This window comes from Dendropsophus ebraccatus, chromosome 11, assembly GCF_027789765.1.
Source record: "Dendropsophus ebraccatus isolate aDenEbr1 chromosome 11, aDenEbr1.pat, whole genome shotgun sequence".
Classification (NCBI taxonomy): domain Eukaryota; kingdom Metazoa; phylum Chordata; class Amphibia; order Anura; family Hylidae; genus Dendropsophus; species Dendropsophus ebraccatus.
In genome coordinates, this window is record NC_091464.1 from 29,129,234 (window position 1) to 29,146,688 (window position 17,455).

Here is a 17,455-nt window from a genome sequence, read left to right on the forward strand (position 1 = left end):
TAGACATTTTCCCATCACATTACTCCAAATTCCTACAGTAAAAATGTCTGAAAATCACAGAATCTGTACGAGAGTAAGCGTTCTACTAGGATATGGTAGTGTGATTGGATAACAATTTGATTTCGTGATTTTATTGGGATATAAATAATGCGACATATAGCCCCAAATAGACACTTTCCCATCACATTACTCCAAATTCCTACAGTAAAAATGTCTGAAAATCACACAATCTGTACGAGAGTAAGCGCTCTACTAGGATATGGTATCGAGATTGGATAACAATTTGATTTCGTGATTTTATTGGGATACAAATAGTGCGACATATAGCCCCAAATAGACACTTTCCCATCACATTACTCCAAATTCCTACAGTAAAAATGTCTGAAAATCACACAATCTGTACGAGAGTAAGCGTTCTACTAGGATATGGTAACGAGATTGGATAACAATTTGATTTCGTGATTTTATTGGACTTCAAAGTGTGCGACATATAGCCCCAAATAGACACTTTCCCATCACATTACTCCAAATTCCTACAGTAAAAATGTCTGAAAATCACAGAATCTGTACGAGAGTAAGCGTTCTACTAGGATATGGTAACGAGATTGGATAACAATTTGATTTCGTGATTTTATTGGACTTCAAAGTGTGCGACATATATCCCCAAATAGACACTTTACCATCACATTACTCCAAATTCCTACAGTAAAAATGTCTGAAAATCACAGAATCTGTACGAGAATAAGCGCTCTTCTAGGATATGGTAGTGTGATTGGATAACAATTAGATTTTTTTTATTTTATTGGACTTCAAAAAATGCGACATATAGCCCCATATAGACACTTTCCTATCACATTACTCCGAATTCCTACAGTAACAGTGATTCTTCTATAAGACAAATGAGAGAAATAAATTAAAATGAGCCGGGTTTTCAGGTGGTAAATATTATGTGGCGAAATTTATTGCATCACAAGAAGCAGAACCCCATTCACCTTCTCAGTACAAGGATTCACAGCAAATCTCACTGCAAACTGGCAGCGTGAAATCCGCTACGAATCCGGTAATGTAAAGTAACCCTTAAGCGGTTATACGGGCAGGAATGAAGCAAAATACATTTATGTTCTTATAGGTGTTAATTAAAATAATAATAATAATAATATTTTTTTTTTTTTATATAGCACCAACAGATTCCGCAGCACTTTAAAATTTTAGGATTGTTTTACATATAGTTAGAAAAAAATAAAATATTCCCGGAGCTGAAGGGGTTAACAGTATATGAGTTAGATTGTAGTGGATGTGAAGGGGTTAACAGTGGGTGAGTGGATCTGAAGGGGTTAAGAGTTGCCATTCTTTAGTCTTACATGTAGATGTCCCCCTCTGATCTTCCTGGCACATTCTGAAGCCTGGAACTAACTAGTCCTGGCTATTACCGTAATACATGGTATATAAGAGCACTGTAATTTCTAGTGCTGATAGCGTGACTCCATTTTTGTGAAGTGCTGATAGCGTGACTGCAGTCGGTTCTCGCTACGAATCCGCAGAAGTGAGACCCGCTGCGGATCCGGTAGGTGTGAAGGCACCCTAAGGCTAGGTTCACATTACGTAACCCGAATGGAGAATTTCCTACGGATTCCATAGCTTGTACCCATTGACTGCTACGAGCTACGGAATCCGTCGGAAATTCTCCGCTCGGGTTCCATAGTGTCAACCTACCCTTACGTTGAACCTGGGAGTGAAGCTGTGCAAGCTGACACTTTGACCAATCAAACAATTTGACATGTCTGTGTAACATAACAACAAAGTCCAGCAGCGCCTATGGATCAAAGTCCAAACAGTTTGTATTGGGGAGGGGTGCAGGCCAGTAGGTCAGCTACCTGTATACCTGTCGTGCCAATAAAGCCTTGAACCTTATGTCAGATGCTGATCTACTGCTCATGTCTGTGTGAAATGTCAATTATTTATTTATTTTTGTTAAACTACGGTACTGTAATGTAAAATAAATAAATAAAAATAAATAAATGTATATATATATATATATACACACACACACACACATTGCAGTATGAGTAGAAGATATTAAATACACTTTACGGGTGCATTCCCACGTACAGTATTGCTGTGTATTTATCGCTGCGAGTTTCTCACACATAAATCCACAGCGATACTGATTGCTATCAAGCCAATGTATGTGTATTCTCACTGCGTGTTTGGTGCGATTTTTACATACGAGTTTTGATTTTCATATGATTTTCACAGACGAGATCAACACTACAAAAAACGCAGCTACTTTCATGCGAGTTTGATGTGAGTTTTGTGCGAGAAATAAGTAGCGATACGGTACATGTGAAGGCACCCTACATCATCTTAGATTCTATTTTTTTTACTACTAGAGATGACCACAACTTGAGCATACTTAAGTCTGATAGTCCTGCATTTAAATACCAGAGGCTAAAGAAGTGTGATGCAGCCCTAGGGAGTCCTGGAAAACATGTATACACCATATAGCCTATTTATGGCCTATACCTATGCCTGTACCCATGTTTTCCCAGACTCCCTTGGGTTACATCCAACTTCAACCACGGTATTCAGATGCTGAACACTTGGACTCGAGTTGCGCTCACCTATAGTTACTACACAGTCGATAAAATGGCATCAATGGTGTGACATATCAATAGGTTTTGTAAGAATTAAGAAACCTACATGATTCTGTATAAAATATACCATTTTTAGTTCTTGCTTCATATACATGCATATGTGTTCATGCACAGTGAATGACCTCTTTATTAGTGACCCCCCCCCCCCCCTCCAATCTAGTATGCAGTGGTCTTCAGAACCACAGCAATACATTAGGCATAGATTCTACTACCTATGTAGAGTTATCAGATGACACAGAATAAGCTAAAAGAAGTTCCCCATACCATTACACAACCTCCACCATTCCAAACTACTGGCACCTGGCAGTGGGTTCATTGATCCATGCTGTTTGTGCGATTCTCTGACCCTTCCATCAGCGTGGTGCTACAGAGATCTGCATTCATTTGACCAGGCAATGTTTTCCACTGCGCAGTAATCCAATTTTCTGCTTTTTGCCCACTACAGTCTTGCCTTTCTCTTCCTGTTAAACAGCAATGGCACTTGAATTGGTTGTCTGCTGTTACAGCTCATCCATGCTAAGGAACAATGATTTGTGAGTTCAGACATGTAAGTTGTAGCACCAGTGGTGTGCGCGGCTGCAATGTCCTTGACTGCGCACCACCAGTTTGTCAGAACAATGTCATGAGCCCTTTTGTCAATGACGTGTTTCCGTCCACAGAATCCCTATTGGTATATTTTTTTTTTTTATTCTAATGTTGCTGTGAAATTATATGAAAGTAAAGAAAAAAAAATCTATAAATAAAATTAAAAAAAAATAAATATATGTATATAAAATTTATTTATACATTTTCATTTATTTTTTTCTTTACACTAATATTTATGTGTGTGTGTGTGTGTGTGTGTGTGTGTGTTTGTGTGTACAGAGATTTTGGTCCATATTGACATGATGGCATCACACAGTTGCCGCAGATTTGTCGGCTGCACATCCATGATGCGAATCTCCCGTTCCACCACATCCCAAAGATGCTCTATTGGATTGAGATCTGATGACTGTGGAGGCCATTTGAGTACAGTGAACTCATTGCCATGTTCAAGAAACCAGTCTGAGATGATTCTAGCTTTATGACATGGCGCATTATCCTGCTGAAAGTAGCCATCAGATGTTGGGTACATTGTGGTCATAAAGGGATGGACATGGTCAACAACAATACTCAGGTAGGCTGTGGCGTTGCAACGATGCTCAATTGGTACCAAGGGGCCCAAAGAGTGCCAAGAAAATATTCCCCACACCATGACACCACCACCACCAGCCTGAACCGTTGATACAAGGCAGGATGGATCCATGCTTTCATGTTGTTGACGCCAAATTCTGACCCTACCATCCGAATATCGCAGCAGAAATCGAGACTCATCAGACCAGGCAACGTTTTTCCAATCTTCTACTGTCCCATTTCGATGAGCTTGTGCAAATTGTAGCCTCAGTTTCCTGTTCTTAGCTGAGCGGAGTGGCACCCGGTGTGGTCTTCTGCTGCTGTAGCCCATCTGCCTCAAAGTTCGACGTACTGTGCGTTCAGAGATGCTCTTCTGCCTACCTTGGTTGTAACGGTTGGCTATTTGAGTCACTGTTGCCTTTCTATCAGCTCGAACCAGTCTGCCCATTCTGCTCTGACCTCTGGCATCAACAAGGCATTTCCGCCCACAGAACTGCCGCTCACTGGATGTTTTTTCTTTTTCGGACCATTCTCTGTAAACCCTAGAGATGGTTGTGCGTGAAAATCCCAGTAGATCAGCAGTTTCTGAAATACTCAGACCAGCCCTTCTGGCACCAACAACCATGCCACGTTCAAAGGCACTCAAATCACCTTTCTTCCCCATACTGATGCTCGGTTTGAACTGTAGGAGATTGTCTTGACCATGTCTACATGCCTAAATGCACTGAGTTGCCGCCATGTGATTGGCTGATTAGAAATTAAGTGGTAACGTGCAGTTGGACAGGTGTACCTAATAAAGTGGCCGGTGAGTGTATGTGTGTATGTATTTCTATATTTTTATTTATTTATATATATTTTTTCTTTACTATATACTCTTTTTATCTATCTATCTATCTCCCTAGTGGTAGGTTGTAATTTCAACATTTTGCTTTCTGTACACTAGAAAAACGCTCTTTTATACCTTTCCTATATGATACAAGATATCCTTTTGGCTTATTTTTGGTAGATATAAAATGTTTTGAAGAATATGGTTTGACTGAACTTTTAACACAACTAGATTCTGCACAGTTTATTTTAAATACAGTCAATGGCAGATTTATGTCGCTGTAATGGCTTAGTGTTGTATACATCTGGGGCATATGTTCAGCGGCGTACTTCCAACATCCCAGCAGAACATGATGTGAGCACATCTAACCGTTTTTCCCTATACGGTATAAATGAGGCATCTAATAATGGCTGGTCAGGTATTAGGCAGAGTGATTTGTACATTGTCACCCTCTCACTGTTTACCTTCGAGGTGTTTGGACATGTGAATTGGGCCATAATTAATCTCGGCTATGACACTACTATAAACAGGATTTTTATACGCAGGTCTGTGTGAAAAGACGTGTATGTGTGAGACATTCCTTTTCACTTAGCCCCCACCTTCCTTTTCCTGCTAAATTTCCCAAAGCAGTAATTGTCAGACTGATCAGAAAGTGCAGGTGCTATGTTACGGGTGGAACCTTATGCTGGGAACCAGGAAGCTTGTTATTGTCCCACAGGACAATGACGGGAACGCATCAAAGCTGGTTTTCCAGTGTAAGGTATTTGTGATTAAAATTATTTCATGTTCTAGGGTAATAAACCATAGGTTCTGCCCTCTGCTAGTGTTGTGTTCACTTTAACAGTCCTAATGGGAAAACGCTACCATACCACAACAGTAAAGAAACAAAAACATATTTGGTCTGATGCAGTAGAAAGACATTTACTTAAAGTGAACCTGTTGTCAGGAAATCAGGGGGTGAATATATATGGTTATCTTTAAAGGGGTTATTCAGCTTAAATCTTTTTCATTCAATTCAACTGGTTTCAGAAAGTTATATAGGTTTACTTTTATTTAAAAATTCTATGGATTAGGAAGTGTCCTCTCAGAGTGAGAGAGAAAGATAACCTATGCTTAAAGGGGTTATCCAGTGAAAATATTTTCCTTTCAAATCAACTGGTTTTAAAAAGTTATAAAGATTTGTAATTTACTTCTATTTAAAAATTTCAAGTCTCCCCATACTAATCAGCCGCTGTATGTCCTGCAGGAAATGTTGTTTTCTTTTCAGATATAGGGCTCTCTGCTGCCATCTCTGTCCGAGACAGGAACTGCCCAGAGCAGGAGAAGTTCTCTATGGGAATTTGCTGCTGCTCTGGACAGTTCCTGTCTCGGACAGAGAGCAGTGTGTCTGAAAAGAAAACAACATTTCCGGCAGGACATACAGCAGCTGATAAGTATGGGGAGACTTGAGATTTTTAAATAGAAATAAATTACCAATCTATATAACTTTCTGAAACCAGTTGATTTGAAAGGAGAATATTTTCACTGGATAACCCCTTCAAGCACAGGTTATCTTTCTCTCCCACCCTGAGATGACTCTTCCTAATCCCCAGGTCTTCTTTGGCATTTCCTACAATCCTTTCCTGGTTGTTATTTTAAGAATGTTTTAGGAGGAAGCGAGTAATATTGCAACCATGAGACTATGTATATTGAACACTTCCGGTAAAAAGGAAAATAAATACAAAGACACTAAAAAAGCAAACACACAACTGTTATTCCATAAACACCTTTTAGGCTTCTGAGGTCATCACTTGAGCGGGGGCATTGTGTTTAGTAAAGTGCTGTCCTAACCCTGAGCTGGAGATACTCACTGACTTTGTATCTGAACTAAATTCATGCCGTGTTAAGGCCCACTCCACAAAGCAATTATATCTGCCGTTTCGGCTGATAATCGTCTCGTTTAATAGACGATAACACGTTGAAAAATCATCGATCACAATGGCAGTGATATGCTGCTGTCGCCCCATGGAATAGGAGCAGCGGCAGCAGACCACCGCTATCTTCTATGGGCTGCCCGAACAATCTAGCAGTCACCCGGACAGCTTAAGATCAATGTTGGTTAACAGTTGTACAAAAATCTCATGAAAATTGCAGGTACATAAAATTTGATGAACTCTGGGTGTCCCGAACCTTAGGGCCCTATCACACACACAGATATCTGACAGATTTTTGCAGCCAAAGCCAGGAATGGATTTGAAAAGGGTTGAAATCTCAGTCTTTGCTTTATGATCCATAGATTGTGAGCCCTCGCGGGCAGGGTCCTCTTCCCCCATGTACCAGTCTGTCTTTTGCCTTCATGTAATGTTTTCTGATCTTGTATTGTTCCTGCCTGTTGCCTATCTATTGTATAGCGCTCTGGAACTAAGGGCGCTTTATAAATAAATAATAATAATAATAATAATAATAATAATGACCTGTTCTCTGTTTATAGTCTGTTCCTGGCTTTCGCTGCAAAAATCTTTCAGATAAATCTGTCTGTGTAATAGGGCCCTTAGACCTCACAAAGCCGCAGATTACAAATAGGAATGTGTATCTGCATCGGTACCCATAGATAACTGTTTGGCCATGCTGTATAACATTTGAATTCCGTTGGCTGAAGAAACTTGATGCATCCAGCTTCGTCAGCCGACAGCGTTCAAATGCCAAGTGATCAGTCGCTCTAATCTCTACTCTCCACCTGAATCTCTAAGATAATTTTCTTAGCACACACAGACAGAAAATCTTGGCACTACCAGGACTCACTCCTGCATATACTCTGCCACCTGTGCAATTATTCCGCTGCTGGACACTCAAACAGCCACGGTGTTGCACTCCTTTGTAAGATATAGTTCATCAAGAATGCACGCGTAGACAAGACGCGGCACTCACCATCTTGCCATTTCGCGCATATGCACAGTGCACTTCCTCAGGCCAGAGGAAGTGCACTGCGTGTGGCGCAAAACTACTGTAGCCTTGGCTTGCCGGCGTCCATGCCCCACTTTTAAGTATTTTATATAAGCAAGATGGTGATTGCCGCTTCTTGTCTGTGTGTATAATTTTTTTAGATGTGGCATGGCATGGCTTGATTGCCGACAGGCCGCCTGTTCCCTTCTGTCAGCCCAATGCTAATCCAAATGTATACGGAACAGTTTAGTAATGTGAGACATCTGTTTTGCGATGGATACATAACAAATGTTAGTTTATCCCTAGTAACCATTTTCAGCATCAAGCTTCAGTATAAGTAAGAAGACAAAAAAGGAAGCCTTATAGTGCCTGACGCATGTTTATCTCAATATGTTAAATCCATAATAACCAAATACTAAAACCAAACAAATACAAATAAATAAACAGTATAGAAAATAGAATAAAAGGTTTCCTCAGATCTCAGGTCAGATGGTCCATTAGCTTATTGAAAGTGAATGTACCACTTCACTACCTTGACTTTTCCTCTTTACATCACCTGGTCGACATCAGCACGTAGATCCTGTTGGCACGATAAATTTACCAAATTGCAGCCCAGCTCCCACTTTCCGTGCTCAACATAAAGTGCTTTTCCCTGCACTTACTACTGCATCAAGGCTTCACTTTGTGGATAACATGGTGATGTCACTTCCTGGATAAACATGGTGATGTCACTTACTGGATAAACATGGTGATGTCTCTTACTGGATAAACATGGTGATGTCACTTACTGGATAACATTGTGATGTCACTTCCTGGATAACATGGTGATGTCACGACCCGACTCCCAGAGCTGTGATGGCTGTGGCTGCTGGAGAGGATGATGGCAGGGGGACACTGAGGGACGCAGGGCACTGGAGGGACACTGAGCATCCCTCTGCCATCATCCTCTCCAGCAGCCACAGCCTGCACAGCTCTGGGAGTCGGGTCATGACATCACCATGTTATCCAGGAAGTGACATCACCATGTTATCCAGGAAGTGACATCACCATGTTATCCAGGAAGTGAAGCCTTGATGCAGTAGGAAGCGCAGGGAAAAAAAGCTCTTTATGTGCATTTCCCGAATAAGTGTATACTGGTGATTGGTATAACTTTTGGGGAGGCAATACAATACAATACAATACTTAGATAAAATTTTTGCTGGACTTCTCCTTTAAAGAGGTTGTTTCATAAAGCCAGCTCCTGTCCGTATCCCCTATTAGAGCTTCTGGGTGACAGGGAGTGTGGGCTAGTAAGTGATGGGAGATGCTAAGAAAGTACAATCCTGCTTGGTCTCTGACTAGATATGACTTCTCAGATGATGTGCTGGGTTGATGTGCAGGGCACATTGCATGGTTTTCTGCACATTTGCACGCGAAGGTCATTGTCTGACTCCATGCTGTAAATTTATTGATCACATCCGTATTAGTATTTGCCTGGTTGGAATGAGAAATAGAGCAGCTGTGACCATATGGTCCCATGGTGACCATATTTCCTTGTACTCGCATAGGTCACTACTGATGTAAACCATTGTTGCAGGTTTATACACAGCCCGGCAGTACAGCGGACATAATGGCCGTGGTATAAACAATCAGTGCCGGCACTCTGGACTATTATAATGGCTTCGCAGGAAGCTTGTTATTTTTAACTCATTCAAACACTTTACAATGGTGAATAATACTTCTTTTGTTCCCAGGGAGTGCCAACATTTTTTTTTTAATATGGGACCCTTCTTCTTTAAGTCATCCGGGGCTTCGAAGTCTGAAGGTGAAATATGGCTGTAGATGCACACGTCACATTACACAGCCACGTCTTTATGACACCGGTGCTCAGACTGGCGGCTTCAAGTTTTACAGCTGAGATTTGTTTTTACAAGCAAAGAAAGTGATCTTAAACCCATGAGAGTGTACAGAGCTGTCTGGACGGCTTCATACGTGTTCTGACATTTAACCTTTTGTTTTTCAATGCATGTGGGTGGCATAAGGGTTACACTGAGCTATAGCTTGGGACACACGTACTGATCACCACCAACCATTATATCAAGCCGAAAGCACCAGCAATAAAATGGAGTATGAACAACTATGAAAATGTGGAGAACACAGAAATGGTGGCACATCGCACCCATAGTTGATACATAGTTGATTGTCCGGGTAGCCCATAGGATACAGCAGCGTCTGCTGCCGATGCGCCTATTCAACGGAGCGACGGCAGCAGATCGTTGCTGTATCAGTCGCTTGTTTTTCAACATGTTAAAAAAAAACAAGCGACAGCAACGATCAGCCGACATGAACGATGTCGGCTGATCGTTGCACTCTATTCCACGGGATGATTATCATCCGTACGATATGCGTTCCGTGGAATAGGGCCTTTAGGGTGGGATTACATAACCATCCCTTATTTTCAGGGGGATGCCTTGTTTTAAAGAGTCACTGTTGTATTTTTTTTTTCTTTTCAGAAATTAATAGTCCAGGCGATTTTAGGAAACTTTGTAATTGGGTTTATTAGGCAAATATGCCATTATCTGCATTCAAAAAGACTTTTCCCAGGTCCCCCCCCCCCCCCTCCTCTTTTCCATTCACTGCAAATTATCAGGAAATTGTGTCTTGTTGCATCAGACATGTCCCTGTCTGTGCTATAGAGAGGGGAGGGGGTGGAGGGAGGGAGGGAGGAGGGATAGGAGTCTGCAGCAGAGAACAAAGAATTACACAGTGGGAGCTGTATGAAAGCTGGTATTCAGAGGTCAGAGAGGTCAGTGCTGACTTAAGAGGAGAGCCTGGTGTTGTAGCTGTAAAATAACTTTTTGTCCTGTTTTGGTGCCTCATCTCCCTCCACCCCTCCCCTCTCCATAGACAACCATGAAGACAGGGGGAGAGCTTTAAACTGCTTTTTCATGATGAAAATGCATTTTTCGGCTAATAAACCCAATTACAAAGTTTCTTAAAATTGCCTGTACTGTTGATTTGTGGGAAAAAAAATTGAACAAGAGTGACACTTTAAGCGATCCTGTAAATACTGGATGCCTTATTTTCAGAGGATGTCTTATTCTCGGGGAAACTGGGTATATCCGGGGGTCCAGCATCTTTCTTTTGATGACAACTCGTGGCGTCAGGTATTCTATTTTTTTGTCCATTAAAAAGGTTATTCAGCGTTAGAAAAACATGGCCACTTTCTTCCAAAGGCAACATGACTCTTTTCTCCAGTTCAGGTGTGGTTTGCATTTAAAGGGGTATTTAACTCATACATAATTTTTCAAATGTTGCTGCCCATGGTGAGACTAAAAATTCATTTCATAATTGTTATCCATTCAGTCTCCTTTCCCAGTTCTGAGCTGTTGCTTTCTGCTAAATACACACAAAAAAAAACTGAGTGAGCTTTTCTCTGTCTCCCCAACCTTGCAAGGTGGCTGATGTAAACAAGTCCCTATCTGCAACTTTGTAGCAACTTTGATGACAGCTCAGGGGGCCCAGCGTATAGCAGGAGTAGGCCATGGAGCCCCCTAATGGCTGCTACTGTGGTAGTTACGCCCATGAGGTAGTTACACCCCTGTGGTAGAAACCCCCCCAGTCTATATCACATGACTATGCTGAATTATGAGCAGCTTATTATTGCTCTGTGACAATTTTATTGTCTTATGATTTTTATTCCATTTTTTTTATACTTTACTAAAATGACTTGCTGTCTTATCAAATATTTATCACTTGTTCAGAGATTTCCCATCTGTAAAAACATTTCTGTAACCTTGTCTCCTACCTGCTAACTGCTTTGGGAAATACTTGAGGATGGGTGCAGCACAGGATGTACATACAAGTCGGAATCCGGAATTTTAATTATAAACTTTACTAAAGGGAATGTATTCATAATTGTGTCTAATATTTCTAACCTGCCCTCACTACCACAGCCTCCTCACTTGTAGTCATAGCATGGAGACACATAGGTGCCGCTTTAAAGAGATCTTAGGGGAGATTTCTCAAACATGGTGTATAGTGAAACTGGCCCAGTTGCCCCTAGCAACCAATCAGATTCCACTTTTCATTCCTCACAGACTCTTTGGAAAATGAAAGGTGGAATCTGATTGGTTGTTAGGGGCAACTGAGCCAGTTTCACTTTACACCATGTTTGATAAATCTCCCCCCTTGTGTTTATCTATGGTAGCTATGGTAAATAAAGGTCCTATTACACAGACCTATTTATCTGACAGATTTTTGAGACCGGAATGGATTTGAAAAGAGGAGAAATCTCAGTCTTTCCTTTATGACCTGTTCTCTGTTTACACAAAGAGATTATCGGCCACATTTTCCCGAATTCTGTTTTTTCTGGCCAATAATTGTTTTGTGTAATTGGTCATGTTTAAATCAACGTTCAGCCAAATATTGCCATGAGACAAGTTACGTGATAGATATTCTCCTCCACCTCAAGCACGCCCCTATTATACCATACTAGCCCGTTGGCTGGGGAATCTCTATGGGACGGAACCGGTCTCCAAGCCTACCTTCTTTGAATGGTTATGTAAGTGTGCGGAATGATATCTGACATCTACGCTCCTCTCGCGCCTCCGATGGACACTCCCTCTTCCAAACATAACTATATGTCTAAATGGGAATCCTATCTGGGTAGGGAGCTTCCATAAAAGGTTTGAAGTATAATTTGGTCTAAAGCCGCCAAATCATCATCATGTGTGGCTTATAAGGAAAACAAGATAATATTGTTCTGGTACCATACTCCAGACCTATTACATCGCATTTTTCCTCAGGTCTCCATGTTGTGCTGGCGGTGGGGACTGTCCTGTTTTACAAAACTATTGGTGGATGGTTAAGGACCTTCTTAGGATGGTCCTATCGCTGGACTTGCCGCTTGATCCATCTCACTATATACTCGATATTCCCCCTAAGAATTTGAGTAAGCATGGGTTAGGGTTAGGGTTAATTGCTCCTCCACATTCTTACGGTTGCCAAATGCCTAATAGCGAGCATGTGGAAATCGGTGGTCACCCCTTCCTGAGAGCAGCTACTGGCTAAAATTACAGCTATCTGCCGCATTAAATACTTAACAGCCCTCAATGAGTCCCATGCAGACAATTTCAGGAAAATTTGGAATCGGTGGGATGCCGCTTTCCCTACTCCTTCATAACACAGTAAGGGTGACAACAACCCCCATCCCCCTCCTTTACCTTTCCCTGGTTTTCCTTGTATGTCTTTGTCTTGTCCTGTCTGTTGGTCTCTTGTCTCCCCTGTTAGTGTGAATTTCTGATTAGACTTCTATTTTGGGACCCACGTTGGAGGCCCCTCTTTATGTCTTACAAGTTTTTGGTGCTTGAGATCACCAACTTTACTGCTGACTAAGTTACCACAGGTAGGGGACCACTGTTTGCCCATATGATTATCAGGTCCTCCATGCTGGATATTACTCCATGAGTCTAGGAAGACTATACCGATAAACCCTACACTGTTATGTTTTCATACAGATTACTGTGGTACTGTGTTGATCAGTTCTCTTTCTAAGAAATGTCTTCTTTGCTTGCTCTACATATTGCTATCTCATGGAACCTGCTTACCAAGGCTGCGTTCACACTAAGTATATTTCAGTCAGTATGGGTATGTACACACTGAGGAAAAGGCGAGGAATTCAGCTTGAAATTCCTCCTGTAAAATATGTACGGAGCAAAGTCCCATTGTGTTCAATGGGTTTTCTGCTCTGTTGTTCACACTGCAGAATTTCCGAGCAGAATTTTCTGCTGTAGATCTGCAAGAGGAATCCTATAGAAGTCAATGGGGCGCTTAAATTCTGCTTGAATTCTGCCTGAAAACTTTCAGCTACAATTCCTCGAGAATTCCTCAGTGTGCACATAGCCTTACTCCAGTGTGCTTCCTATATTTGTGTTATAAAATGGAAAAATTGTGAAAATAAACAGTTAAAAAAATAGTTCAGCCGACATGCACGATGTCGGACGATCGTTGATTTAAAGTATGACCTAAAATTCCGATAACGATAGCGACGATCTACTGGCATCGCCCCGCGTAATAGGAGTGGAGGCAGCAGATCGCTGCTATGTCCTATGGGCCACACTAACCCCCCGGCAGCCCCCCTGCATGTAACAGCACAGACAATGAGTGGGGAACAAGAGCAAGCGAGAGCTGACCTGACAGGTAAGCGGTCGCTTGCTCTAAATATCGGGCCATCTAATACGGCCCATAGGTTTGTTCTAACAGGCATTTGTCTACTTGGAATAAAAATGGACATAAATATGAGACAAATTTTACGTATAGTTAATAAGGTTAAAAAAACACAGGTCCATCAAGTCCGACCTCTAATCCTACCGACAGGTAGCTACGCTTGTAGGCCAAAATGTCAGCTGTTTTTACCTTTGTGTATCTCAGTGGTTGGGATGACAACAAGAGGTGCAAAGGCAAACCACTGCACAATGGATCATCGAATTATAAGAATGATGAATAGTAGAGATGAGCGCAGCGTTAGCGTGCTTAAGTCCCATTGTTCTACATTTGAATACTGGTGGCTGAAAAAGTCATACAGCCATAGGCCATAGGCTGTATCCATGTTTTTACAGACTATCTAGGGCTGAATCCAACTACTTTAGCCAAATGCAGAACAATGCAGATCCTTTATGTAATGCAACTGGCATTGAGCATCACACACCATTGCTGGACATTGGGCTACGAGACACATATCTGTGCTGCATTTGTTCTATGGACCTGCAGCCACAGTTCTGAAGGATGCTCCCAAATATCCGGCCGTGTAGTAGTCGGCCCTAATGTAGGTTTAAAAAATATGCTGTATAACTTTTTGTGTAGAACCAGCCTAAGCATATAAATGTTTTGTGGAAAATAAAATTGTATCTGCAACGGTTGTTAGATATAGCTTTATTTGTCACGTTACTTTTTGCAAATACTTTGTAATGGATTCTCTTGTTACAAGCACCTCCTCGTGGTAAGTGTTGCACTTCAAAAAATTACACTTTAGGGATTCATTCATTTTAAATTCTGCTTTTACTGTTCTCTTTAAATTCTACATTTTGAAGATAAGTAGAAAGCTTCCTGTTTGAGCCTTGTTTTTATCTTGTGAAGCATTGGGGAGCACACTAGAGAGCGGCACTTAAAGACAAAGTATGCCAGGTGGAGCCACAGTTCTTTAGGCCCTTTGATCAGGTGGTGCGGCAGTTCTATTACAATGTGACTTTTTTTTTGTTTTGTTTTTAACACAGTTCAATTTTATTCCTACAGGTAAATGCATCCCGTCAAGAGGCGAGATTAATGGAAGAGAGCGATCAACTCATTGAAATTATACAACAAAGAAGACAAATTATTGGGACGAAAATTAAGGAAGGAAAGGTATTAAAATTCTGCTATATGAATCTCTCAATATGATATGAAAACGTAACATGGGGTAACTTGGAGACCACTATTCCATTAATGGATGTGTAATGGTAGCAAAAATAATAATTATAATTATTATTATTATATTTTTTTAAAATAAATTCTAATATTCTGGTGCTCAATCATCCCCTTACTGAGGTCCATATAGTGATGACCTCTGCTCAGTCGGTATTAGGAGGGTTGGTTAATAATAGTTTTATTGTTTTTCTATAAATAAATAAATAAAAAATGTCATTGAGACATTTTATTGTGTCCCGAAATACTTCCCCCCCCCCCCCCCAAGCTGCCATACAAATACAGTGCAATGAAATCGTAGGTTTTTATTGTTTATTGTGAGCTTGACATGTAACTTTATAGCAATGACCAGAAACTTTTTCAATGTTTTGTCATGAGTAACAATCCATGGGATAAAAGCATAAATGCAAAGTAAGGCCTCATTCACACATATTGTGATTTTTCAAGTCGGCATATAGGTCTGCTATTTTTAATTTGTGATCCATGAAAAATGGTCTATAATTGCATTCGTAGTGCATCCGCATCCGCTACAGTTGTACAGTTCTAGTTAATAAATTTGAACTAGTATAAAAAAAAATCTATCTAGTTTGCCCACATTTGATCCATGTTCTTCATGGACGTAAAAAAACACAGATCCCATAGACCTCTATTGGCTGATCAGTACCACAATCACAAGCTAGAACATGTTTTATTTTTTCACGGAACAGATTGTGGATCCATGAAAAAGTGCAATGTGGGAATAGCATAATAGAAATCAATGGGCACTTTGTTGATCACAGACAACTTTGTGGGACTTTGTGAATAAGGCCTAAATCTCCTCTAAAAGGAAAAGAACTTGCTCTCCACTGCCACCTATTGCTTCTTTTTAATTCAATGTTTAGGTACAGTATGTGCACACTGAGTAATAAGCGAGAAATTAAAGGGAACCTGTCACCCCCGTGCCGGGGTGACAGGCTTCCAACCCCCCGCTACAGCCCCCTATACTCACCTGATCCCGCCGGGTCCCGCTTCTGGATCCGGTCGGGTCACGGAGATCTCAGCCGCTGCAGCCCGCTGCGCGCGGTGAGAGATGAGTCCAACGCTCATAGAGAATGACAGAGCGCTGGACTCTCCTGTCATTCTCTATGAGCGTTGGACTCATCTCTCAGCGCGCGCGCCGGGCTGCATCGGCTGAGCTCTCCGTGACCTGACCAGATCCAGAAGCGGGACCCGGTGGGATCAGGTGAGTAGCAGGGGGTCGGGAGCCTGTCACCCTGACACGGGGGTGACAGGTTCCCTTTAAAGAGGAAAGTTTTCTGCTTGAAATTCCTTGCCTATTTAGCTCTGGCAGAAAAGGAGCTAAATTTTAGCAGAATTTGAGGGGAATTCAAGCACCATTGACTTCTGTAGGATTTCTCTAGCGGAATCCACCGAAAGAAATCACGTCAATTCCTTGGGTGGAAAACAAATCTGCGGCAGAAAATTCTGCCCGAAAATTCTGCTGTGTGAACAATAGAGCGTAAATTCTATTGGGACACAATGAGACATTACTCTGTTTATATTTTAAAGGTGGAATTTTATTCAGAATCTGCGGGACATCAAGAACGGATTCCGCTTCAAATTTGTTGCCTATTCCTCAGTCTGCACATACCCTTTGACGTTTAAAGGGGTTGTCCGGCGATAAAAAATTATTCACAGAATAACACACAGAATAACACACATTACAAAGTTATACAACTTTGTAATGTATGTTATGTCTGTGAATGGCCCCCTTCCCCGTGTTTCCCCCCACCCACGCTAGACCCGGAAGTGTGGTGCATTATACTCACCGCATCTCGTGTCGTCCACGGTCTCCGATCCTCAGCAGTGACGTCTTCTTCGGGAGGCCGGCGGATCTTCCCGAGTGCCGGCCGCCCTCTGCAGCGCCATCCGAAGCTCAGCCGCGATTGGCTGAGCATAACTGTGCTCAGCCAATCGCGGCTGAGCAGCTGATGATGTGGCCGCGTCATCAGCCGCTCAGCCGCGATTGGCTGAGCACAGTTATGCTCAGCCGCGATTGGCTGAGCACAGTTATGCTCAGCCAATCGCGGCTGAGCTTCGGATGACGCTGCAGAGAGCGGCCGGCACTCGGGAAGATCCGCCGGCCTCCCGAAGAAGACGTCACTGCTGAGGATCGGAGACCGTGGTCGGCACGTGACAGGTAATGTATAGCGCACCACACTTCCGGGTACACGGGTGGGGATGGTGGGACACGGGGAAGGGGGCCATTCACAGACATAACATACATTACAAAGTTGTATAACTTTGTAATGTGTGTTAATCTGTGAATAATTTTTTATCGCCGGACAACCCCTTTAAACAGCTTTAAAAAATGATAGGGGATTATGTGCCAAGGTAGAGTCTGGCCAATCTGTAAGAAACTATTTTGGCGTTCTTCTTGTGGTGAGTTAAAATAGGGACTCATGTGAACCAGGGGACCTGC

General features: G+C 41.9%; 1 protein-coding gene across 3 annotated transcripts in view; it reads left to right on the forward strand.

Annotated features, from left to right (window-relative positions):
• The window catches only part of MID1 (midline 1), a 357,475-nt gene that overhangs the window by 288,443 nt on the left and 51,577 nt on the right, over positions 1-17,455 (forward strand). For all 3 annotated transcript variants that reach the window (XM_069945012.1, XM_069945010.1, XM_069945011.1), the window contains exon 4: positions 14,827-14,934. In XM_069945012.1, coding sequence (XP_069801113.1) covers positions 14,827-14,934 — 108 coding nt within the window. The remainder of the gene's footprint in view (positions 1-14,826; positions 14,935-17,455) is intronic.